The sequence below is a fragment of the Bombina bombina genome, chromosome 3 (genome assembly GCF_027579735.1).
Source record: "Bombina bombina isolate aBomBom1 chromosome 3, aBomBom1.pri, whole genome shotgun sequence".
In the NCBI taxonomy this organism is placed as follows: Eukaryota; Metazoa; Chordata; class Amphibia; order Anura; family Bombinatoridae; genus Bombina; species Bombina bombina.
Genome location: NC_069501.1, coordinates 359,132,921 through 359,160,641, shown reverse-complemented (window position 1 = coordinate 359,160,641; position 27,721 = coordinate 359,132,921). Strand labels below are relative to the sequence as shown.

The window sequence follows — 27,721 nt, the reverse complement described above, 5'->3', positions numbered from 1 at the left end:
GATTTTAGCACAAGTAACTAAAATCCATTACTGTTACCACGCAGGACTGTTGAAACAAGAGAACTTCAGTTGGGGGTAACAGTTTGCAGACTCATCTGCTTCAGGTATGACTAGTCTCCTTCTAACAACACAGGCTAATGCTAGATGACAGTCATTTTTCCCCTCAGGGGAAACGGTAAGCCATTTTTCTTTCACCTCAGCAAAAAAGATAACAGGCTTCCCCTTTTTGTTTTTATGCTTGTAGACACTGTTAGGGGCTAAATCGATTGGTTTTTATTACAATATTATACCATTTGAAATATTTTATAAGCTCACATATTTTATTGATCTGGCTTGTTTTAGACACCTAAATCTAGTCAGGAAGGCCCCTTCACTCTAGTGTGCTGAGGGAGGAAGCCTCATTTTGGCACTTCAACTGTGCAGTTGAATTTCAAGGCAGTGCATGCAGATTCATGTGAGAGGGTCCTGTGGTTCAGAAAGTGACTCCAAAAGGCTTTTTTCTGTGAATGGTGACCCCTAAGGACGGTAAAAAGCTGCAGCAAGGCTGTAGCTGGGATTGTGGTGTGTAAAAACGGTTAAATCCAACAATTAGCTCCGCTTGTTTTAAGAGCTAGAGTCTCCATATTTGCTGTGCAATACTTTCTAAGCATTAAGACACTGGGGTCCAAATTTCAGAAAAATCGGATATTGCCTTCATAGTTTTTTTAACATTCAGAAATAAATGTGTCATTTTATTATTTAAAGAGACAGTAACGTTTTTGTTTAAAATCGTTTTTATTGCATTGTTTGCCTGCCTAAATCAGTTTAACGTGTCTGTTCCATCAGATAACCTATGTTCTGTGTGTATAGAGACAAATGTGGTTCCCCCTTCGAGTGTTTGTGATAATTGCGCCATAGCGTCCAAACAAAATCAGGACAGCTGTTATTTTTCATAATGTTGCCCAAGATGATTTATCTAATGAAGGTAGTGGGGATAGCTCTACATCCTCTCCTTCTGTGTCTACACCAGCTTTGCCCGCGCAGGCGACACCTAGCGCGCCAGTGCTTATTTCTATGCAACAATTATCAGCAGTAGTGGATAATTCTATAGCAAATCTTTTATCCAAACTGCCAGTTTTTCAGAGAAAGCGTGATTGTTCAGTTTTAAATACAGATAAAAAGGATGAACAATCAGACGCTGACGATGCCTTATCTATTTTACCCTCACATCAATCGGAATTGGCTGTGAGGGAAGGGCTGTCTGAGGGTGAAATTTCAGACTCAGGAAAAATTTCTCAACAGGCAGAACCTGATCTAGTGGCATTTAAGTTTAAGCTAGAACATCTCTGCGCTTTGCTTAAGGAGGTATTAGCTACTCTGGATGACTGTGATTCCATGGTAGTACCAGAGAAGTTGTGCAAATTGGACAAATTTTTAGAGGTCCCAGTGCACGACGACGCTTTTCCAATACCTAAGAGGGTAGCGAACATAGTGGAAAAGGAGTGGGAGAAGCCAGGTGTACCCTTTGCCCCACCTCCTATATTTAAGAAAATGTTTCCCATAGTAGACCCTAGAAGGGACGCATGGCAAACGGTCCCGAAGGTTGAGGGAGCTGTTTCAACACTAGCGAAGCACACAACTATTCCTATAGAGGACAGCTGCGCTTTCAAAGATCCTATGGATAAAAAATTGGAAGGATTGCTTAAAAAGATTTTTGTTCAGCAAGGGTTCATCCTTCAACCAGCTACGTGTGTTATTACTGTCACTTCAGCGGCGTCCTTTTGGTTCGAAGAACTAGAAAGGTCGCTCCAGAAAGAGACTTCCTATGAAGAAGTCATGGACAGAATTCACGCATTAAAGTTAGCTAATTCCTTTATATTGGATGCCGCCTTTCAAATAACGAAATTGGCGGCGAAAAACTCAGGTTTTGCTATAGTAGCGCGGAGGGCGCTTTGGCTAAAATCCTGGTCGGCAGACTATCGTCCAAGACTAAGTTACTGAATATTCCTTTCAAGGGTAAGACCCTTTTTGGGCTGGAATTGAAGGAAATTATTTCAGACATCACTGGGGGTAAGGGCCATGCCCTCCCACAGGATAGGCCTTTTAAGGCTAAGAACAAGTCTAATTTTCGTTCCTTTCGCAATTTCAGGAATGGACCGGCTAATAACTCCACTGCCGCTAGACAAGAAGGTAACGCGGCCCAGCCCAAACCCGCTTGGAAGCCCATGCAAGGCTGGAACAAGGGTAAACAAACCAAGAAACCTGCTGCTGCTACCAAGACAGCATGAAGGGGTAGCCCCCGATCCGGGACCGGATCTGGTAGTGGGCAGACTATCTCTCTTCGCTCAGGCTTGGGCAAGAGATGTTCTGGATCCCTGGGCACTAGAGAGAGTTTCCAAGGGATACCTGTTAGAATTCAAGGGACTTCCTCCAAAGGGAAGGTTCCACCTGTCTCGCTTATCTTCAGACCAGATAAAGAAACAGGCATTCTTACATTGTGTAAGAGACCTATCAAAGATGGGAGTGATAAACCCAGTCCCCTCCGGGGAACAAGGTCTAGGGTTTTACTCAAACCTGTTTGTGGTTCCCAAAAAAGAGGGAACTTTCAGGCCAATTCTGGATTTAAAGATATTAAACAAGTTCCTCAGAGTTCCATCCTTCAAGATGGAAACCATTCGGACAATCTTACCAACAATCCAGCAGGGTCAATTTTTGACTACCGTGGATCTGAAGGATGCGTATCTGCATATCCCAATCCACAAATCTCATCATCAGTTCCTGAGGTTTGCCTTTCTGGACAAACATTACCAGTTTGTGGCTCTTCCATTCGGTTTAGCCACCGCTCCCAGAATTTTCACAAAGGTGCTAGGGTCCCTTCTAGCGGTCCTAAGACCGAGGGGCGTCGCTGTAGCACCTTATCTAGACGACATCCTAATCCAAGCGTCGTCTCTTTCCAAAGCGAGGGCTCATACAGACATTGTGTTGGCTTTTCTCAGATCTCACGGGTGGAAAGTGAACATAGAAAAAAGTTCACTGTCACCGTCCACAAGGGTTCCTTTTCTGGGAACAATAATAGATTCTGTGGAAATGAAGATCTTTCTCACAGACGTCCGAAAGACAAAGCTTCTAAAAGCTTGTCGAGTTCTTCACTCTCTTCCTCAACCCTCCATAGCTCAATGCATGGAAGTAATAGGACTAATGGTCGCAGCAATGGATGTGGTTCCTTTTGCTCGAATTCATCTAAGACCATTACAGCTGTGCATGCTCAATCAGTGGAATGGGGACTATACAGACTTGTCTCCCCAAATTCAAGTAGACCAGGTAACCAGGGACTCACTTCTCTGGTGGTTGACCCAGGATCACCTGTCTCAGGGAATGAGTTTCCGCAGACCGGAGTGGGTCATCGTCACGACCGACGCCAGCCTCTTGGGGTGGGGCGCGGTCTGGGACTCTCTGAAAGCTCAGGGCCTATGGTCGCGGGAAGAGTCACTTCTCCCGATAAACATTTTGGAACTAAGAGCTATATTCAATGCGCTCCTGGCTTGGCCTCAGCTAGCGGAAGCCAGGTTCATAAGATTTCAGTCGGACAACATAACGACTGTTGCATACATCAATCATCAGGGGGGAACAAAGAGTTCCCTAGCGATGAAGGAAGTAACCAAGATAATCCAATGGGCAGAGAATCACTCCTGCCATCTATCTGCTATTCACATCCCAGGAGTAGACAACTGGGAGGCGGACTATTTGAGTAGTCAGACTTTCCATCCGGGGGAGTGGGAACTCCATCCGGAGGTCTTTGTTCAGTTAACCCAATTATGGGGCATTCCAGACATGGATCTAATGGCGTCCCGTCAGAACTTCAAGATTCCTTGCTACGGGTCCAGATCCAGGGATCCCAAGGCGACTCTAGTGGATGCATTAGTGGCGCCTTGGTCGTTCAACCTAGCATATGTGTTTCCACCGTTTCCTCTCCTCCCCAGGCTCATAGCCAGGATCAAACAGGAGAAGGCCTCAGTGATTCTGATAGCTCCTGCGTGGCCACGCAGGACTTGGTATGCAGATCTGGTGAATATGTCATCGGCTCCACCATGGAAGCTACCTTTGAGACAGGACCTTCTAGTACAAGGTCCATTCGAACATCCCAATCTAGTTTCTCTGCAGCTGACTGCTTGGAAATTGAACGCTTGATTTTATCCAAGCGTGGGTTTTCAAATTCTGTGATTGATACTCTGGTCCAAGCCAGAAAACCTGTGACTAGAAGGATTTACCATAAAATATGGAAAAAATATATCTGTTGGTGTGAATCCAAAGGATTCTCCTGGAGTAAGATTAAAATTCCAAAGACTCTCTCCTTTCTCCAAGAAGGTTTGGATAAAGGATTGTCAGCTAGTTCTCTAAAAGGACAGATTTCTGCATTATCCGTCTTGTTGCACAAACGACTGGCAGCTTTGCCAGATGTACAAGCTTTTGTTCAGGCTTTGGTTAGAATCAAGCCTGTTTACAGACCCATCAACCAGGAAATAGTTGTTCCTTCTTTGTGTCCGAATCCAGTTTCAAAGAAGGAACGTTTATTACACAATTTAGATGTTGTTCGTGCTTTAAAGTTCTATTTAGAAGCAACAAAAGATTTTAGACAAACCTCATCCTTGTTTGTCGTTTACTCTGGTAAGAGGAGAGGTCAAAAAGCTACTGCTACCTCTCTCTCTCTTTCTGGCTGAAAAGCATTATCCGCTTGGCTTATGAGACTGCCGGACGGCAGCCTCCTGACCGTATCACAGCTCACTCTACTAGGGCTGTGGCTTCCACATGGGCCTATAAGAACGAGGCTTCTGTTGACCAGATATGTAAGGCAGCGACTTGGTCTTCTCTGCACACTTTTGCCAAATTCTACAAATTTGATATTTTTGCTTCTTCGGAGGCTGTTTTTGGGAGAGAGGTTTTGCAAGCTGTGGTGCCTTCGGTTTAGGTAACCTGATTTGCTCCCTCCCTTCATCCGTGTCCTAAAGCTTTGGTATTGGTTCCCACAAGTAATGGATACACCGTTGGAGAAAGTAATTTATCAGGTAAGCATAAATTCTGTTTTTCTACAAATTAAGCTCACTGAGGATACGAAGAAGTAACTGTGAACCCGTAAATTATCACAACATAAATATAAGGATAAAGAACACAGCCCTCAGTAATTTATCTCTAATTACTTACAAATGCTTTGATGAACTTTTTAGATACACAAAATTACAACCAATATAAGTAAACAGCCATTGTGGGGACACCATTTATAATCAGTCTTGCATTTAAATTGTTTTAACTAAATGTTAGTTTTTGCTACATATTTGTAATTTTAAAGTTGATGAAATATAGATATAAAATATTGAATAGAGACAAATATTATTAATTGTGTTGAAATAAAAGAATACATTCTATCTAAAATCTTTGAACAAAGGATACAAAAGAGCAGATAAATCCTTTTATTGGTGTATGAAACAAATGTATATCTGAATTTTAGAAATTGTATGAATTGATTGATATAGTGTTGCAACACTTAGGGATTGTGATTTATTTTATCTTGGTATTATCATGTTTTTATTTTGAAAATAAATTGTAGAAGAATTTTTCACTTCTGTCCAAGGTCCAGGTTTTTCTACATATTTAGCTAACGACTTCCATACACACCTTTATCCCTTTAGCAGATTAAGCGCCTAATCTCCATAACTTTTTCACTTTATACACCTTTCTGTCTGGGAAGTAGATAGTAGGAGAATAAGGCAAGGGATATTAACTCTTAAGCGCTAGTTTATTTAACCCCCTTTTTTTTGCTAAAGAACACCCCAGCACAGCTGTTAAGTGTCACTTCCCTTACCCATAATCCCCAGTCATTCGGCCAAAGGAAAATGGAAATAGAAGATGACACAAGGGTAGGGTATAGAGGTGCCTGAGGTTTATACAAAAAAATGCCTTCCTAAACTTAATTAAAGGTGGGTTGTGGACTCCATTCCAGGGAGAAAGAAATGTATCATTTAAGCATAACATTTGTTTTCTTTCCAATGGCATGGGGAGTCCACGATTTCACTCCAATTACTAGTGGGAACCGATACCCAAGCTAGAGAACACAGAATGAAAGGGAGGGAGAACAAGACAGGCGGACCTAAACGGAAGGTACCACCGCTTGAAGAACTATTCTCACAAAGAAAGCCTCAGCCAAGGCAAAAGTATCAAATTTGAATAAAGTATGCAACGAGGACCATGTGGCCACCTTGCAGATTTGTTCCACAGAAGCTTCATTTTTAAAAGCCCTGGAAGAAGAGACAGCCCTAGAGTAAAGAGACACAAATCTCTCAAGAGGCTGTAGTCCAGCTGTCTCATAAGCTAACCGCTTAACACTTCTCAACCAAAAAGAAAGAGTAGAAGAAGTGGCCTTCTGACCCTTACTCTTATCAGAGAAAACAATGAACAGGGCAGATGATTGCCAAAAATTCTTGGTTGTTTGAAGGTAAAATTTCAGAGCAAGCGCACATCCAGGTTATGCAACAGGCGTTCCTTCTTAGAAGGATTAGGACAAAATGAAGGAACAATAATTTCCTGATAGATAAAGCGATTCAATACTACCTTGGGAAGAATCCCAACCTAGTACCAAGAACCGCTTTATCCACATGAAAAAGAGGATAAGGAGATCACACGGCAGAGCTGAGAACTTAAACTCTGAGAACAGAAAAAAAGCAAGAAGAAACTATCAACTGCATGTATAGGCTCAAATGGAGCTTGATAATATGAGTAAATTAGAAAGTTTCTTAAAATTGCATGCTCTTTCTGAATCATGAAAGAAAAAAATTGGGTTTAGTATCCCTTTAATGCTCCAAGGTGGAGCAACTGGTTTAAACACAGACCTGATTCTGACCAAGGCTTGCACAAAAGATTGAAGATCTGGCAGATCTGCCAGACATTTGTGTAAAAGAATGGACAGTGCAGAAATCTGACCCTTCAGAGTGCTGACTGATAAACCTTTCTCCATGCCATCCTGAAGAAAACACAAATTTCGAGGAAACCTCACCCTACTCCAAGAGAATACCTTTAGATTCACACCAATAAAGGTATTTACGCCATACCTTATGGAAAATTTTGCGAGTAAAGGGAACTTTTCTCCCAATTAAGGGCCTAAAGCATGGTATCAATGACCTTCTCAGAAAAACCACGTCTATCCAAAACTAGTTATTCAATCTCCAAGCACTCAGCTTCAGAGAATCTATATTTGAGAGAAGGAAAGGACCCTGAAGTAGAAGGTCCTTCCTCAAGGGCAACCTCCTAGGGGGAAGAGATGATATCTTCACCAGATCCTGCGAGGTCAGGCAGGAGCTATAAGAATCGCCGGGATGAAAAGTCTTCTTGCTCAGAAAATCTGCTACCCAGAAGACCACCCCTAGGATGAGGAAGGCAGAGAGGAGACAATCTGGAAACTCCACCCACAGAGAAAGCGAGTCACCTCCTTCATAGCCAAGGAACTACGAGTTCCTCTCTAGAGGTTGACATACTACACTAACAAATAGGCACTCTCACTGGTCTTACGATTGTACCATTGTCATGCCCCCATCAGGTCTTGAACTCAGATTTTGCACTGAGCCATCAGAGGGCTATTCTGATAAACCAATATGTTAGAGCATTGAAGAATTGCTCTCAACTCTAGAAAAGTAATTGGGAGAGAAAACTCCTCAAGTCCCTGAGCCCTTAAAGATCTCAGACTGCTCCCCAGCTCGACAGGCTGGCATTTGTAGTCACAATCTCCCAAGAAGATCTCAGGAAAATGTGCCCCGAGACTGAAGGTCCTGGGAATTCCACCAGGATAATCTCTCATCAGAGAGTCCAGAGGACTCAATTCCAATGTCTGAGTATGTAAAACTGTAGAAGTCTTCGATGGAAACGAGCAAAAGGAAAAAAGTCCATGGAAACAACCATGAGACCAAAAACCTCCATACACTTGAACCACTCATGGACGAATAGAGGACTGAAGAGAGAAACAAGAAGCCAGAAGTCTGGCTCTTCTGACGTCCGTCAGAAAAATCAGGGATAAGGAGTATATGACTGTTCCCCAAAAAGCATACCCTGGTGATTCGGTACCAGTGACCTCTTCCAGATTTACCTTCCACCCATGGGAACGTAGAAAAGGAAAAAAAAAGTACAAATTGGGATTTGCTAAATGAAAAGATGGCGCCTGAACCATGATGTCGTCTCGGAATGGCGCCACCTCAATCCCCTGAAATCTGACCACCGCCAAAAGGGCCCCTAGATTCCTTTAAAGATCTGAGAGGCCATGGCAAGGCAGAAGGAAATGTTTGTCTAGAAAGCCAATCATAGAAATTGGAGATGATCCCTGTCAATAGAAACATTAAAATACGCGTCCTTTAGGATTATGATAGTCAAAAAATGACCCCCCTGAACCAAGGGTATAATGAAAAGTATAGTTTCCAGCTAAAAGGACGACCTTAATAAATTTGCTGAGATACTTGAGGTCCAAAAATGACTGAAAGTTCTCTTACTTGAGGACCATGAAAAGTTTGAAAGATCCTTGACCCTGTTCCATTAGAGGAACTAGGACAAACACTCCCAGAGAAGATAGAACCTTTAGATAGATTAAGAAGGTCACTCTTCATTTTTCAAATAACCTTGACTGGAGAAATCTGTCTGAGGGGACCAGACTTGAACCCTATCCTAAATCCCGAGGATACTACTTCCACAGCCTAAGCGATCCAAGCCTGTTGGAAGATCCAAAACTGTATCGGGGCAGCCCTTTCTGCTAACTTAGAAACAGAGGAATATCCTTTTATTCCAAGGGTAACTAGACCTTCTGAAATCTAGGTTTGCTCCATCTTGGAAAAGGAGAGAAGACTTTGTTCCTTGAACATGTGAAATGAACGAAAATTAGAATTCTGGAGACCCTTAGATTTACCATCTTGTCCTGAGGTAGGAAAGCTCACTTTCCACCAGCAACTGCTGAGAAGATCTCGGCCAGACCAGGAGCTAGAACGGCAAAATAGATACTTTGGCTCCCAGCCTAACAACGTACATGCTGGCATCACAGATAAAAATAATAGCCAGCTTTAGAACCTAGCTCCTCTAGAATCTCCTCTATGGTAGTCTTTCGAAATTAGTTCGGACAAGGAGTCTTACTAACAAGAGGCTGCACCAGCAAAAACAGATATTGACAGCAGATTAGAACCATAAGCCCAGCATGTCTTACTGGCCACTGGTAGCCATCGTAAATTCTAAAGTGGAAACATCTTTCTTAAGTATCCATTACTTATCTGAAGGATCCTTGAAAAAGAAACTATCCTCTAGGGGAAGAGAGAGACTCTCGGCTAGGGTGGATATAGCGCCCTTTACCTTAGGCATGTTGCGCCACCAGCCACTCACAGAGTCAATGACAAAAAACATCTGAATCCCTAAACAAAAAGGACTATAAACGTGTCCCAGACATGAGGGAAAAAACTCATCTCATAACAGAGAGAGTAATGTAATCTAAGTTCCTAAAACATAGGGCAACATACATGTCGAGACTGATCAAAAATATTCACTTTAAAATGAGAAGGAAAATACTAAGTTCCTACTAGAAAAATAGGAAAACATATCCAAAAAATATTGCATAATTCAAAATCTTTACATGGAAGCTCTATAATTATAAATACACCAGTATTAATATATAAACATGTCCCTATATGAAAATGGAACTTATTATATATTGACAGCTGTTGTGCTGTGCTAGGATTATGATCCTAATAATAATTTTTAATATAAAATAAACTGCTCAGATGGCAGCAAATACCAAGGTAACACAATATGATTTGCATAGTAAATTAACAGTGGAAAAACAGATATTGACTCAGCAGTCTCTAAAATACATAACTCCTACAATAAAAAACATTAGGAGACCCCAAAAACCCAGCCCGCCTCAATACTAAAAGGAGGAGAAAGGGCAGAGAGATAAAGCAAGGGCACACAATGCGATCGCCACTAACGGGATATATGAAGAGAGAGAGATTATGCTGAACATCGGCATTGAAACAGGCCACGCCCAAAAAAAGGACATCTCTCCTTACGCACTCAATTTAACTTCGGCATGAAGTAAAATGCACCCGCATCTGATAAAAAAAAAAAAAGCCCCGATAGGAGCGGTACACATATCAGGCTGTCTTGAACCATACTTTTGACAAGCTGATGTGAAAATATCCTTTGGCAGAGCCTGACTCTTTTATCAGCGCTATATTATCCGCCAACAATGGCGGTTCTCATTAGCTGAAAGTGAATTACACAAACCACTTCTTAATAAAGCTTCCTTAGGATTAGTGAAATACTTCACACTGATGGGATCTGGGTTTAGCAGAGGGAGGGAAACAAACTAACAGGTATAACGGCCTGAGCTCACAAAAACAAGCACTTAAATTAACTGAGCCATAGACAACCTCCCAATATGCCCCCTTATAAGGACCATAAAGTTGTAGTAACAGATCATGCAGGGATAAAATGTGGATAAAATGTTGGAATAAAAAGGGTGCCCTGACACCCGGTCTCCACACACAAACAGCCTGGGCTAGTAGGCGGCAAAATCCCTGACTTTGGCAGAAAGCCAGATAACTGCTCGGCCGCAAATATTCCTAAACAGTGGATATATAAAGAAGATACAAACCCTTAATGAGGGTAGTAGGTCCCTAAATAATTTGCAGTCCTTTCTCAGATAAATACTCTTGTCTTTATGAAGTAAATAAAAAAGGACTTTACCCTCCAGGAGTAGTCACAGCAGCTCCAGGTCTGTGAGCCTCATCCGACCGCTAACAGGGACCTGAAGATACAAGAAAAACAGAGTAACTAACCCTGGTTTTCTATATAAGGGGTAGCATACATTGTTGGAGTTAAAGTAAGGACTACCTCACCGACCTCCAACTGCTAATAGCCACCATTACTCTTACTAAAAAGATTTATATGGACACAGCATAGCCCCAATCCTTGCTTTCAGGGAAAAGTACCCATTAAAGGATAAAATTCTAAAGACACTATCTTCACACATCCTCCCGAAGATCAAGGCAAAGAATGACTGGGGATTAGGGGTAAGGGAAGTGACACTTAACAGCAGCTCTGCTGGGGTGTTCTTTGTCTCCTCCTGATAGCCAGGAGTTGAATTCCCACTAGTAATTGGAATTAAATTGTGGACTCTCCATGCCATTAGAAAGAAAAGCAAATTATAAAAGTAAACTGTAAAATTGTTTAAAATGACATGCTCTGTCTGAATCTTGAAAGAAAAAAAATAGTGTTTCGTGTCCCTTTTAAACTGCACCTTGCTGACTTGTCAAGGCTAACCTTGGTATATATCCTTCCCTAACTAGCTTTAACTGATGACTACAAACCAGTGCACTCTATACTAACATTATAGCCATACTAGCCGCCTTGTCCTCCAAATAAGGTAAATGGTGGGTGCAGTTTGGATATTGATAAATAATTGCAGTAAAAAAGATATTAATTTGTTTCAAAAACAGTAAGACTTGGCTGAAATGTTGTTCTAAAACAGCACAACATAAATGTATTGTAATTACAAGGTGTTTACTGTCCCTTTAATATGTGACTTGTCAAGCCAATTGAAGTAGTTAAAAGGCAGTGGGGTGGGGGTGGAATTAATGGAATTTAAAATATATTTGGACATTAAAAACTAAAATACTAACCATGACTTATTTTAAAGCATATATTAGCAGATGTATTGTATACAAATATATTAGTTTATTTCGGTTTTAAGGGCCAGTTATACATATTATAAATAAGTTCAAAGGGACATGAAACCCACATTTTTTTCTTTCATGATTTAGAAAGATTATGCAACAGCTTTCTTATTTACTTTTTTTTTTATCTAATTTGCTTGATTCTCTTGATATTCTTAGCTGAAAAGCATATCTATAGAGTGAAGCAAATTAGATAATAAAAAGTAAATGGGAATGTTGAAAATTGTATTCTCTACCTCAATCATGAAAGAAAAATGTTGGGTTTAGTGTCCCTTTAATGTTCCTTTTTAAGGAGCTATAAAAAAAAAAATATATATATATATATATATATATATATATATATATATATATGAGCTAGGAAAGGGGGGGCACTCTCAGGATTTATATACATCAAAGTTAGTTTGTTTATAACAACAACGTTAGAAAGTCATAAGTATAGGTCGACGTTTCGGCTTACATAGAAGCCTTCATCAAGACAGATGGACAACTCACAACGGCGACTTGCAGCCGCACACAACACCACCAGCAAAACACATATATATATATATATATATATATATATACATATATATATATACACAATGATCATCACACCTATATGAGCTTGTTGGACATTCCACTCCAAAACCATGGGCATTGTTATGGAGTAGCCACCCCACACTTATTTCTTTTTTTTTTTTTTTTTTTTTTAAATAGTTTTTATTTTGTAAAGAATAAGCATTACATAGATGCAATTAGTATTGTTACAATGATGTTGACAGTTTTACAAAAGAAAAAGAGAAATGGATAAAACAGAACACAAAACGAAACAAAACAAAATACACTGTGCTGTCCAATACATGGATCTGTTCATGTATCGTATGAGATAGGTTATTACTCGATGTCATAGGCTCAGAAGCCTAAAGTTACCCATTATGACCTTATACTAAGGGGCACTAGCCCTTCTGGATCTCTTATGACCTGCTTGTGTGTTGGGATCATCACCCCACACTTATTTCTATAATAGCTGCCACTTTTCTGGGAAGGCTTCCACAATATTTTGTAGTGTTTCTGATTTATTTTTCCCATTCTGCTAAGAGCGTTAGTTAGGTCAGGCACTGATGTTGTACAAGAAGTTCTAGATCACAATCGGCGTTCCAATTAATCCCAAAGGTGTTCATGGGGGTTGAGGTCAAGGCTCTGTGCAGGCCACTTTAGTTCCTCCACATCAAACTCTTCAAACCATGTCTTTATGGATCTTGCCTTTTGTACAGGGCACCACTATTCTGGAACAATAAAGTGCCTTCCCCAAACTGCTGCCATAAAGTTGGAAGCACTTAATTGTCTAAAATGTATTTTTAACCCCTTAAGGACCAGCGACGTACCCTGTATGTCGCTGGTCTTTTTTTGGGACTTGATTGTTTTATAGCGCGGTCTTGCCACCAGCGTTGAGACTGCTCTATTCCACAAAGCCTGCTGGAGGGAGGGCATTAATAGTGTGTTCTTGCTAGACTTGTGCTATTATGTCCTGAAAAACCCCTTAACGACCAGTGACATAAAGGGTACATTGTGGTCATTAAGGGGTTAAACTGTAGCATTAGGATGACCTTTCACTGGAATTAAGGAGCCTAGTTCAAACATTGAGAAACAACCTCAAACTATTATCCCTCCTTAAAGGGACAGTCTACACCACTATTAAGCGTCGCTTATATTTTCTATCTACTGCCGATAGTTCAAACTCACCCCACTTCAGTGACCATAGTGATTCACCACCGTACTTATTCATATCCCAAAATCAGTGTTTCTTCCTTGTAAATGGCCGCCATGCCCCTCCTAATATTAGATAATCCAGCCTCTTGATTGAAACCATCCAATCAAAAATAGATCACGGATGGAAAAACTTGATCGCGCTTTCGTCGTTTCGCGCATGCGCACACGCTGTGGAACTAAAAAACCGGAGCAATTGATCAATCACAAGGACGCGTCTAGCGTTGGAACCAAAAAACTATAAGGGGAATAGAAAACGTGAAGCGCAGACAGACTTTTGCTTTCACGTCACTTCTGTATATTCGGGCATGCGTATTAACACGCATGTGACGTATGCGAATGACCGTGCACGAGCATGGATTACATAGAGAAGGTCCGAAAAATTTAGAAGGAGAAGTGGATGGGCGGAGTTTGGCGGCCATTTATAACGGCTGAAAATAAACTTTTAGTTTCAGAGATGTCAGTTTTACAATCAACAGATAAAGATTAGAGCGGGTGAGTTAGCACTATCATCGATAAATAAACAGTATAAGCGACGCTTAATAGGGGTGTAGACTGTCCCTTTAACCAAACTTTACAGTCGACACTGTGCATTACAGTAGGTAATGCTCTCCTGGCATCCACAGCTCCCAGATTCTTCCATCAGACTGCCAGATAGTAAAGTGTGATTCGCAACCCAAATAACACATTTCCACTGCTCCAGAATCCAGTGGCAGTGTGCTTTACACTGCTCCAACCTATTGCACATGTTAATGTAAGGCTTCTGTTTAGCTGGTCAGACATGAAAACCTATGTCATGAAGCCCCTTGATGCACAGTTATTATTCTGATTTTGCTTCTAGACGCAGTTTTAGATCTCTTTAGTGAGTAATGCAACAGATATACGATTTTTACGTGCCTTATAACTCAGCAGCCCTGCTCTGTGAGTTTGTGTGGTTTCCCAAGGCAGAACATGCTGTGATCTGAGATGTCATTGCAGAAAATGCAGCATGTTTGCAGAAAGAACGTGTAACAGTGCTTTTGCCTTGCAGCGCTGCTCTACATCAGGCTGTTCTCTTCAAACAGCACTGTGCTCTGGCTGCACTGTGTAAGTTTCCTTAAACCAGTGCATCCTGAGCAAAGCCCCATTTGAAGAAAACAATCGAATACGGAGCAGCATAAAGCGGCAGCACATTGATTGACTGGCTACCATGGATTTTTTTTTTTTTCAATCCTTACCCCTAGCTTTTTGTGGGCTGCAAAGCTGTGACTCTTGAATGTAAGACATTCTTGTGAGCAATGCACCTTTTTATTACTATGTTTTTACATTATAATTGTGATGTTAGATCTAAAACAAAGGAAACTAATTTATTCAATAGACATTTTAAAAACTTGATATTATATTATAAAACTTTAAAAATTGCTTTATTCTCCAGATAATCAACACGTTGCAATTGAGCTGAGGCTTTAGTGCAGTGCTTTCCAAATTGTGTGTCATGACACACTAGTGTGTCAGCGGCAGTGTGTAAGCGTGTCCCTGCTTCAGCACAAATTTTGTTTACATTTTTTTTTTTTTTTTTGGTTTCCGACTTTCCTCCTGCCTGCTACACATCACATGGTTGACACGTGATTGATACCTACTGGGTCACGGATCATCATAACCTTTTGGTGCAACTCATTGGGAACTGATACTATTCCCATTGGCGGCTTTGGAGGCACATTGGCTCCTGATTGCACGTGTAGCCTTCTCAATCGGCTCTTGACTGTATGTGTAGTCATTGAGTGGGATAGCAGTGTGTTTGCAGCGCGGGCAGTAGTCAGTCCGACACAAAGCTCTGAGGGCGGCAGCTTAAACACTGAGCTGAAGGCAGAAGTCAAAGTGTTTTGTTTTTTTGCAGCTAGCTCCCAGTAGTGCATTGCTGCTCCTGCTCTTGATATATGTATAGGAAGTGGAAGTTTAAAAATGCTTGATGATGAAATGCGAGTGTCTTTATCTAATATTCCACCAAATATTCAGAAACTGTGTTCATCCCATTAACCTCATACATCCCATTAAAATAGTGAGCAGCTATTGGTGGTGTTAAACTTTTTTTTTTTTAATTCTTGCACATACATACATAGTTACTTTGTAAATACATTTTGTTATTATAATAACTAATAATAATAATACCTAGTATTTATATAGCGCCATTCTCCCAGTGGGACTCAAAGCGCTTTTTCAGAGCTTGCTCTCGGAATTAACCAAATTGGCAGCTGAATAGTAATAGTTATTATTACCCAATTTAATGGTACTCATTTTATCGACCTCGGAAGGATGAAGGGCTGAGTCAGATCTTTTAAACAGGCTTTTTACCAACTGAGCTACCTCACCAGTTATTATATAATTTATATATGTCCGTATCTCTTAAAACAAGTCAGTTTAACCTCCTTTTTTGCTAGTACAACTTAATTACTGTGTCGCAAAATTATGTAGGTCTAAAACAACATGAAAAGTTTGGAAAGCTCTGCTTTAGTGTAACCGCCTACTTTAAAATTACATTTTAGTTTAAAATGACCTGCAGAAAATGTTACTAAAAAGAAGAAAAAAAAATGAATTGCAGAAAGTGAAAAAACATTTTGCCTCTGGGGTGTGGTTGAAAGTATTGGAAATAGGGGGCACTGTGTCACCTCGAGGGAACCAAGCTGCCCACGTCCTCTGAGTCAATATTGTTGCTTTCACCTTCAAAATAAGAGCTCTCAATAGTGTAGCAGATTTCAGATAATGTGGTAGGCGCACAAACTGGTTATACTCACAAGATTGCAGTTAAAATAAGCCTTTTATTAAAATCATCACAAAGGTGTCTTCAGGTGCAACTTTAGGTTTTATTTAAAATACAGCTCAACGTGTTTCGGCTAAAAGATGCCTTTATCAAGAGCATAAAGTTAAAACAATTTCTGGAACAAATGTTCTTCAGTATGACCCATGTGCTGCATTTTATGCACCTGTTAGTGTGACTGAAACACCTGTACTCAATAATTAATAGGGGAGTCTAGATCTTTGTTTGATATCTACTGTATTTTTGCACCCAGGTTGCCGGCTCTGGGAAGGTGGATTTGTTCCTTTGGAGATATTTATAGATATAGAAAGAGAGAGAACTCTCTTTGTATTAGACACAAATTTCTAACTTTTTTCTTATTATATGTGATGTTTATAGCTTCAGCTAACTCAGAAGACTTCGGTGCCACCAGAGCCTATTAGTATTATCGTTCCCATCATCTATGATATGGCTTCAGGGACAACACAACAAGCAGACATTCCACGTCAGCAGAACTCGTCAGTGGCAGCTCCCCTTATGGTCAGCAACATCTTAAAAAGATTTGCAGAGATGAATCCACCACGGCCAGGTAAGCAGACAGGCATGTTTCATTCTATAAAGGGACACTGAACCCAAATGTTCTCTTTTGTGATTCAAAAAGAGCATGCAATTTTAAGCAACGTTCTAATTTACTCCTATTATAAATTTTTCTTTGTTCTCGTGCTATCTTTATTTGAAAAAGAGTGCATCTAAGCTTTGGTTTTTTTGTTCAGAACTCTGGACAGCAAATTTTTATTGGTGGATGAATTTATCCACCAATCAGCAAGAACAACCCAGGTTGTTCACCAAAAATGGGCTAGCATCTAAACTTACATTCTTGCATTTCAAATAAAGATACCAAGAGAATGAAAATTTGATAATAGGAGTAAATTAGAAAGGTGCTTAAAATGTCAGGCTCTATCTGAATCATGAAAGAAAAAATGTGGGTTTAGTGTCCCTTTAATGTTGCAAGGGGTTTCAGGGCTGTAACATGCAGAAATAGTGCAGGTCACGTTAACATCTGTGAGACTGCTCTATTACAACCGTAGAAGAGCAACAGACAGCGGCACGCGTAAATAATGTAGTCCTGATGCTGCCGCCAAGACCTGCGCTTTTACTCCCTTAGAAGACTGCATAGCTGTATATCAGTAAGGGATTAATAAAGGAGGCCTCTGTAGTACTTACAGTACCTTGCCAAATTATTACACCCATGCTTAAAAATCTGAGTTTTTGGTTTAGATATCCTACTATAGATCAATGTTTCTCAACTCCAGTCCTCAGGACCCTTAAGAGGCCAGATATTCATTATATATTAACTAGAGCACAGGTGAAATAATCAGCTGACCAGTAACCATGGTTAATAACCTGCTCTCACCCTTCAGATGATTATTTCACCTGGGCTCTTGTTAAAGGGACAGTCTGCACCAGAATTTGTATTGTTTTAAAAGATAGATCCCTTTATTACCTATTCCCTAGTTTTGCATAACCAACACAGATATATTAATATACTTTTTACCTCTGTGATTACCTCTGTATTTAAGCCTCTGCAGACTGCCCCCTTATTTCAGTTCTTTTCACAGACTTGCATTTTAGCCAATCAGTGCTTACTCCTAGGTAACTCCACGTGCGTGAGCACAGTGTTATCTATATGATTCTCATGAACTAACACCCTCTAGTGGTGAAAAAGTGTTGAAATGCATTCAGCATAGAGGCGGCTTTCAAGGTATAAGAAATTAGCATATGGACTTCCTAGGTTTAGCATTCAACTAAGAGAACAAAGTAAAATTGCTGATAAAAGTAAATTGAAAAGTTGTTTAAAATTGCATGCACTATCTGAATCATATGAAAGTTTATTTTGTACTAGACTGTCCCTTTAAGATATAATGAAAATGTGGCCTTTTAATGGTCCTGTGGACTGGAGTTCCAATTATTATGAAGATTTTTTAAATAGTTTGCATACAAAATATTATTATAACAAGATAAAAGTAGGACAAGTGAAAATTCCATCCTTAGCGGCCAGTTGTGCCACTATACGACGAAGCATCTTGTTTATGCAGTTTGCTATTTTGTTTTAATTCATTGGGTTATGGTTCCATATGTTAAGTGCCTTTATGAGTTATCTTTTAGTAGTATGGGGTAGTATTGCTAATTTTCTCTTTTCATGATCTCCCAAATACTCGATTGGGTTCATATCCCACTTCAGCTAATTATTGCTGAACAGTTCTCTTGGGTACCTTGATGCCTGAATGTGTTTAGTCAAGACTGTCAGGCAGTTTCCTGAGTGCAGATATCTCAGTTTCTTCTGTCAGTTCTTGTGACTGCAAGTGCCCTTTTCAGGTTTTTTTCTTAATATTCTTTACAGAACTACACAATACACCTACAATTTCAGCAATCTTGTGCTGAGACATGTTTTTTGCCTTCAACAGGCCAATAACTTGGCCTACTTTCTTTAACAAGTCACTTTGTTTACCCATCTGTAAAAACATAGTACTGTTACATCAAATTACATGCAAATATGTATTGCAGATGTCAATATAACATGGAATAAGAAATGGTTACAAAACAAAAAAAAGCAATCGTCACTATTGAAAATAAATATGAAATTAATATCAAAATTACACCCAATGGGTCTAATAATTTGGCAAGGTACTAAGGTTTGGGTGGTTTTCCTAGCATCAAGTTATGTAAAAAAATAATATACAAATATTTAAGAATATCTTATAAAAGTTATTCCCTGCACTATGTTATCCCCATATTGTGCCAGGGCACTGGTATTATTGATGTACTGCACAATCTATTCCACCTTGTTTATGGTTGCAGAATTTAAAGGGTCAATAGTTATTTTGACAAAACTGTTGAGAAACTTTAAGATAATAAATTGTGATGAAACACTGCACTGCTGTAGAGCCTGCAGCCTTCAGCTTATGAGCATCTCCAACATGGTTTTGTGCTTCTAAAAGTCAGAGGATAATTTATTTTCAGAAGTTTCACCTCAGTGTTTTACTGGTTTGTCAAGATTGTATATATCAGTATATTGCATTTTTATGGGGACATTTATACTCAAAATTAAATTCCCCATTAATTGAAGGAGCATTATATACAATAGAATTACATAATAATAACCAACAAATGAATCAGAATTTAAAACAACCAGATTTTTTTTTTCTGACTTTTTTTTTCTTTTTCTTAAGTTCCTTCCATTCCTGTGTATCATGTGACACCTGCCAGCCAATCAGAGTCATATGTATGCACTTTGAAGTAGAAGCTGATACCTCCGAAAATGTGCACATACAAAGACTGCACAGTCTGATGATGGAAATAATTAGTTTTTTTAAGTTCCATGTTTTGTCTGAATCATGAAAGTTTAATTTTGACTTTAGTGTCCATTTCACTCATGAAAACGAATCAGTGCAATATGTTACTTTGCTGTAAAATACTTTTTTAAAGTTTGCAGTAAATTGTATCACATTTTATAACCTAAGTATACAGTAAAATAACTAAAAAAAACAGCTTTACCTATCTTAGCTCTTCTGTTGTCAAATGAAACTAATGTAAAGTTGTTTGTGCTATGTTCAATGTGTTGTTTGTGGCTGGTTCAACACAGTTTTTGCAGCAGAAGGAAGCTAAATAATGAATTGCAATAAATGTAATCTTCATTTTAACATAACTTTTAAATGTTACTTTAAACAACAGTTTGAACACTTTGATTTAGAGCCTATGGATTGTCACATGGAATTAGGGCAGATGGTAAATAGATTACATATTGAGCATGACTTGAATGGTAAATAGTCAAATGTGTAATCAATATGTATTGGTTAGTTTAGTGCATTTTTAATTGTGTTGTATTGCATTAATGGATTCTATAGAAACTAATAAATACTGTATATAACAAATCACTTTTGTCACCTGAATTATAAAACTATTGCAAGGACTCCCCAAAGCACAAAAGGAAAAAAACTAAATAGATGATGCTAACAGATTTGGACATCACTGGAAATAAACATATAAAATAGTCTGATTTCTCTCTGTTCGTGATTGAAGCTCAAATGTATGTGTTAACTGCATTTCAATACATTATATATAGACTTATGATGGCTGAATGTTCTGATCAGCATGGTTATTGGCTGTTTTAACCACTTGAATGCCAGAAGGAGCAGTCCTTTGTCACATTTAAGAGGTCAACAATTTTATGCACACAATATTTTAGATCTATTTACATAATTCATATCCTGCAACAATGCGCCTTTGTCACAGCTAAGGAATATAATGGTTCTTACTGTAAAAAAATTGAAATGCTTTAATAAAGTGGGAATTATATATGTATATATATATGTGTATGTATGTATATGTGTATGTATGTATAAATATATTTGTGTGTATGTATGTATATATATATATATATATATATATATATATATATATATATATATATATATATATGGGTCTGCACCTATTCTATGCATTTCAATCTGCAGTGATTAATAGGCAGTTAGGCACCCTCACATCAAGCAGCTGGACAGGAAGTTAATAGAGAAGTGGCTGCTCGATAGCTAATGTCCTGTGTACACAGAGCAATTTCAGACCTGTTAAGTTGCATAACTTTGCTGCAAAACAAGCGGACAGCTCCACCTACTGGCTATTTTAATTAGTGCACATGACTGAAAAAAAGGTTGTTATTCTGAAACGGCGCAAATTGAACCGGCGTAAACCGAGGGCCATATATGTGTGTGTGTGTGTGTGTGTGTGTATATATGTATGTATTTATATATATATATATATATATATATATATATGTATGTATTTATATATATATATATATATATATATATATGTATGTATTTATATATATATATATATATATATGTATGTATTTATATATATATATATACACACACAAACAAATACAACTTTAGACCTTTCTTTGTTTCATTTTGAGTGCTCCTTGGAAATATTCAGCGGATTTAGTTTATTGTTGTGATTAAAAAATACATTCTTGTGCAATGAGAAAATCAAAATAAATATGTAGAAAATGACTCCCATTGTCATAGTTCTTGGCCTTTAAGTCACCAATAAAGCGATTTAACTATGTCTATAAATATTCTGCATGCAGACAGGTAAAGGCCATAAATTGCTCCTTTATTGTGTCATTTAGTTCCGCATTCTGCTGTTTTGTACCCAATTCAGGCTGCCCTGTGCAGCCATCAAGTTTTAAAAAAACTGCAGCCAACAGACATATTACATAAAGTACATCATGCCCTTGAATGGATTTAGAAAGTTCTAATTCTTTCTTTTAATTCTTTTGTAGGTGAATGTACAATATTTGCTGCAGTACGGGATTTAATGGCTAATCTAACATTGCCCCCTGGTGGACGCCCATGAACACTATTTTGCAATCAAAATTTAAGTATTATTTTTGTTGCTATAAATACTTGGACAAAGGACAATTTGCTGTTGGATTTTTTTTTTGTCTATAAAAACTATGAAGTAAACCTGGCAGATATTTTCAGAGATGCACTTCTTTCATCAAGAATATATATATAATTGTTCAGAAAAGTAATTTTTGTACATTGATCTTGTACAGTGTGTTTTACTACAGCACATTTCAGGATAAGTTGGAAATATATTATCCGTTTTCCAGGAGCAGATTTAATATTCTGTTTTATACTGGAAGGGTTATGAAAATGCCAAACTTGTGTTTTATGTAAATGTGTTTTCTTTGTTACAGATTTTCTTCTTGTTTTTTTTTTCTTTTTTAAATAATGTCATTTTCAATACTGTAAAACTGTGACAAACTTTATAATGAAACTGTATTTTAATATGACTGCTTCAAATGCAAATATGAAAATGATATAGGCATGTTCTAAACATGTCCTAAAAAAGCAATATTTAATAAATTAGAAGAAATATGTATACTTCGTCTGGTTTTAATATTGCAGACCCACCTGAGGCACGTTGCATGATACATACATCGTAAATACATAATTATGGGTATTTGATCAAACTAAAATGGAAAGGATGATATTAGATAAAATTAGTTGTCAGCAGGGCATATCTAATACACATAGATGAGGATGCTTAGTGAATCAGTATTATAGAATTACATAGAAACTGTAGAGTAAAGCTGTAAGTGACTTTTGCCTGCTTGAGAGTGCGCCTTAGTCCATAATATTGGTGTGACTTCTGGGCAATTGACAAAGCCAATAGAGATTAGGAAATTTGACTGAGGTAGTGCTGTGTAGTCTAGGGCAATGTTTCTTAAATGTTGTGCCACCATATTTTGATAGTAAAAAAAAAAATAATGTATTTTCTTCCAAATTACATAGCACATTTGCCTATTTATATAATCATATTTGTATAAACTCTTTTGCTAGTCTAATATGCTATCGGTTTAGGTTCCTGGGCTAGTTCCTCCTCTTCTGCCTGTATTTTAATATGCTGTTATCGTGATGTAATTTGCTTTAGTAGAGAGGATACAAATTAGAATTACTATAATTTGCATTTCATGCTTTGCCTCTCAGAGCTATCCAGATAGCATGAAGGATCCATGACTTTTTGTATTGCAATCATGCAGGCACATACAGTTCTTGGTGCACCCACCATGAGTATCTAACCACTGGTGAAATAATCGTTGTAAACTAAGCTCCCATAGCCAGGGCACTGTTTTATTGGCCCAGGGTTTGAGCTCCTGCTGCCTATATAATTTGCAACAGGAGCATGTACAGAATACTTTTGGAGGCTCAAGTTTCCTACAGACATTTTACGCTTTACACCTCAAAGGTATCTGTGCAGAATGAATGATCCATGACTTCAATCATATGGATGCAGTTTTTATTGAAGAACATCATGACAGCTGTTACAAAAACATAGCCCAGTGTAGGTTACATCAGCAACGAACAAAAAGAAATGAAGTAGCACTTTTATCTCATACCTAAAACCATATTTCTCCAACATAGGTGTGTCCGGTCCACGGCGTCATCCTTACTTGTGGGATATTCTCTTCCCCAACAGGAAATGGCAAAGAGCCCAGCAAAGCTGGTCATATGATCCCTCCTAGGCTCCGCCTACCCCAGTCATTCTCTTTGCCGTTGCACAGGCAACATCTCCACGGAGATGGCTAAGAGTTTTTTGGTGTTTAAATGTAGTTTTTATTCTTCAATCAAGTGTTTGTTATTTTAAAATAGTGCTGGTATGTACTATTTACTCTGAAACAGAAAAGAGAAGAAGATTTCTGTTTGTAAGAGGAAGATGATTTTAGCAAACGTTACTAAAATCGATTGCTGTTTCCACACAGGACTGTTGAGATGAAGTAACTTCAGTTGGGGGAAGCAGTTGGCAGACTTTTCTGCCTGAGGTATGACTGGCCACATTTCTAACACGACTTGGTAATGCTGGAAGGCTGTCATTTTCCCTATGGGGACCGGTAAGCCATTTTCTTAGATTAAGTAAAAGAATAAAGGCTTTATAAGGGCTTAAAAAACTGGTAGACATTTTTCTGGGCTAAAACGATTACTTTGCTAAGCATATTTGACAGATTATAGCTCTTTATAGTTATTATAATCTTGGGGATTGTTGTTAAAAAACGGCAGGCACTGTATGGACACCTTTTTCAGATGGGGGCCTTCTCTAGTCATAGGCAGAGCCTCATTTTCGCGCCAATAATGCGCAGTTGTTTTTGGAAGGCAAGGCATGCAGATGCATGTGTGAGGAGCTAAGATCCACTGAAAAAGCTTATAGAAGGCGTCATTTGGTATCGTATTCCCCTCTGGGCTTGGTTGGGTCTCAGCAAAGCAGATTCCTGGGACTGTATAGGGGTTAAATGTAAAAACGGCTCCGGTTCCGTTATTTTAAGGGTTAAAGCTTTCAAATTTGGTGTGCAATACTTTTAAGGCTTTAAGACACTGTGGTGAAATTTTGGTGAATTTTGAACAATTGCTTCATACTTTTTCGCATATTCAGTAATAAAGTGTGTTCTGTTTAAAATTTAAAGTGACAGTAACGGTTTTATTTTAAAACGTTTTTTGTGCTTTGTTGACAAGTTTAAGCCTGTTTAACATGTCTGAACCATCAGATAAACGATGTTCTATATGTATGAAAGCCAATGTGTCTCCCCATTTAAATATATGTGATAATTGTGATATGGTGTCCAAACAAAGTAGGGACAATGATGCCACAGATAATAATAGTGCCCAAGATGATTCTTCAGATGAGGGGAGTAAGCATGGTACTGCATCACCCCCTTCTGTGTCTACACCAGTTTTGCCCACACAAGAGGCCCCTAGTACATCTAGTGCGCCAATACTTATTACTATGCAACAATTAACGGCTGTTATGGATAATTCTATTGCAAATATTTTATCTAAAATGCCTACTTATCAAAGAAAGCGCGATTGCTCTGTTTTAAACACTCAAGAGCAAGAGGACGCTGATGATAACGTTTCTGACATACCCTCACACCAATCTGAAGGGGCCAGGAGGGAGGTTTTGTCTAAGGGAGAAATTTCAGATTCAGGAAAAATTTCTCAACAAGCTGAACCTGATGTTGTAACATTTAAATTTAAATTAGAACATCTCCGCGCACTGCTTAAGGAGGTATTATCTACTCTGGATGATTGTGACAATTTGGTCATTCCAGAGAAATTATGTAAGATGGACAAGTTCCTAGAGGTTCCGGTGCCCCCCGATGTTTTTCCTATACCCAAGCGGGTGGCGGACATAGTAAACAAGGAATGGGAAAGGCCCGGCATACCTTTTGTTCCTCCCCCTATATTTAAGAAATTATTTCCTATAGTCGACCCCAGAAAGGACTTATGGCAGACAGTCCCTAAGGTCGAGGGGGCGGTCTCTACTCTAAACAAACGCACTACTATTCCCATAGAAGATAGTTGTGCTTTTAAAGATCCTATGGATAAAAAATTAGAGGGTTTGCTTAAAAGAATGTTTGTTCAGCAAGGCTACCTTCTTCAACCAATTTCATGCATTGTTCCTGTCACTACGGCAGCGTGTTTCTGGTTCGAAGAACTAGAAAAGTCGCTCAATAAAGAATCTTCGTATGAGGAGGTTATGGACAGAGTTCATGCACTTAAATTGGCTAACTCTTTTATTCTAGATGCCGCTTTGCAATTAGCGAGATTAGCGTGAAAAATTCAGGGTTTGCTATGGTGGCGCGCAGAGCGCTCTGGCTAAAGTCTTGGTCTGCGGATGTGTCTTCCAAGACAAAATTGCTTAACATCCCTTTCAGGGGGAAAACACTGTTTGGTCCTGATTTGAAAGAGATTATTTCAGACATCACCGGAGGAAAGGGCCACGCCCTTCCTCAGGATAGGTCTTTTAAGGCTAGAAATAAGCCTAATTTTCGTCCCTTTCGCAGAAACGGACCAGCCTCTACTTCTACATCCTCTAAGCAAGAGGGTAATACTTCTCAACCCAAACCAGCCTGGAGACCGATGCAAGGCTGGAACAAGGGTAAGCAGGCCAAGAAGCCTGCCACTGCTACCAAAACAGCATGAAGGGATGGCCCCCGATCCGGGACCGGATCTGGTGGGGGGCAGACTTTCTCTCTTTGCTCAGGCCTGGGTAAGAGATGTTCAGGATCCTTGGGCACTAGAAATAGTTTCTCAAGGTTATCTCCTGGAATTCAAGGAACTACCCCCAAGGGGAAGGTTCCACAGGTCTCAATTATCTTCAAACCAAATAAAAAGACAGGCATTCTTACATTGTGTAGAAGACCTGTTAAAGATGGGAGTAATTCATCCAGTTCCAATAAGAGAACAAGGGATGGGGTTTTACTCCAACCTGTTCATAGTTCCCAAAAAAGAGGGAACATTCAGACCAATTCTAGATCTCAAGATCCTAAACAAATTTCTCAGGGTTCCATCGTTCAAAATGGAAACCATTCGAACGATCCTTCCTACCATCCAGGAAGGTCAATTTATGACCACGGTGGATTTAAAGGATGCGTACCTCCATATTCCTATCCACAAGGAACATCATCAGTTCCTAAGGTTCGCTTTTCTGGACAAGCATTACCAGTTTGTGGCACTTCCATTCGGATTAGCCACTGCTCCGAGAATTTTCACAAAGGTACTAGGGTCCCTTCTAGCGGTTCTAAGACCAAGGGGCATTGCAGTAGTACCGTACTTGGACGACATCCTGATTCAAGCGTCGTCTCTGTCAAAAGCAAAGGCTCATACGGACATCGTCCTAGCCTTTCTCAGATCTCACGGATGGAAAGTGAACATAGAAAAAAGTTCTCTTTCCCCGTCAACAAGAGTTCCCTTCTTGGGAACAATAATAGACTCCTTAGAAATGAGGATTTTTCTGACAGAGGTCAGGAAATCAAAAATTCTAAGCTCTTGTCAAGTTCTTCATTCTGTTCTTCGTCCTTCCATAGCGCAGTGCATGGAAGTAATAGGATTGATGGTTGCAGCAATGGACATAGTTCCTTTTGCACGAATTCATCTAAGACCATTACAACTGTGCATGCTCAGACAGTGGAATGGGGATTATACAGACTTCTCTCCGACGATTCAAGTAGATCAAAGGACCAGAGATTCACTCCGTTGGTGGCTAATCCTGGACAACCTGTCACAGGGAATGAGCTTCCGCAGACCAGAGTGGGTCATTGTCACGACCGACGCCAGTCTGGTGGGCTGGGGCGCGGTCTGGGAACCCCTGAAAGCTCAGGGTCTATGGTCTCGGGAAGAATCTCTTCTCCCGATAAACATTCTGGAACTGAGAGCGATATTCAATGCTCTCAAAGCTTGGCCTCATCTAGCAAAGGCCAAATTCATAAGGTTTCAATCAGACAACATGACGACAGTTGCATATATCAACCATCAGGGGGGAACAAGGAGTTCCCTGGCGATGGAGGAAGTGACCAAGATAATTCAATGGGCGGAGGATCATTCCTGCCACTTGTCTGCAATCCACATCCCAGGAGTGGAAAATTGGGAAGCGGATTTTCTGAGTCGTCAGACATTCCATCCGGGGGAGTGGGAACTCCACCCGGAAATCTTTGCCCAAATAACTCAATTATGGGGCATTCCAGACATGGATCTGATGGCGTCTCGTCAGAACTTCAAGGTTCCTTGTTACGGGTCCAGATCCAGGGATCCCAAGGCGACTCTAGTAGATGCACTAGTAGCACCTTGGACCTTCAACCTAGCTTATGTTTTCCCACCGTTTCCTCTCATTCCCAGGCTGGTAGCCAGGATCAACCAGGAGAGGGCTTCGGTGATCTTGATAGCTCCTGCGTGGCCACGCAGGACTTGGTATGCAGACCTGGTGAATATGTCATCGGCTCCACCATGGAAGCTACCTTTGAGACAGGACCTTCTTGTTCAAGGTCCATTCAAACATCCGAATCTGGTTTCTCTCCAACTGACTGCTTGGAGATTGAACGCTTGATTTTATCAAAGCGTGGGTTTTCAGATTC

At 39.5% G+C, this 27,721-nt stretch overlaps 1 protein-coding gene across 1 annotated transcript in view; it reads left to right on the top strand.

Annotated features, from left to right (window-relative positions):
* Positions 1-22,197, top strand: part of MED14 (mediator complex subunit 14) — a gene marked incomplete in the record, with an annotated part of 265,538 nt that extends 243,341 nt beyond the window's left edge. Inside the window, 2 exon segments of the mRNA XM_053706480.1 lie at positions 16,648-16,837; positions 21,593-22,197. Of these exon segments, the coding sequence (XP_053562455.1) occupies positions 16,648-16,837; positions 21,593-21,666 (264 nt within the window).
* Between the last annotated feature and the right edge of the window lie 5,524 nt (positions 22,198-27,721).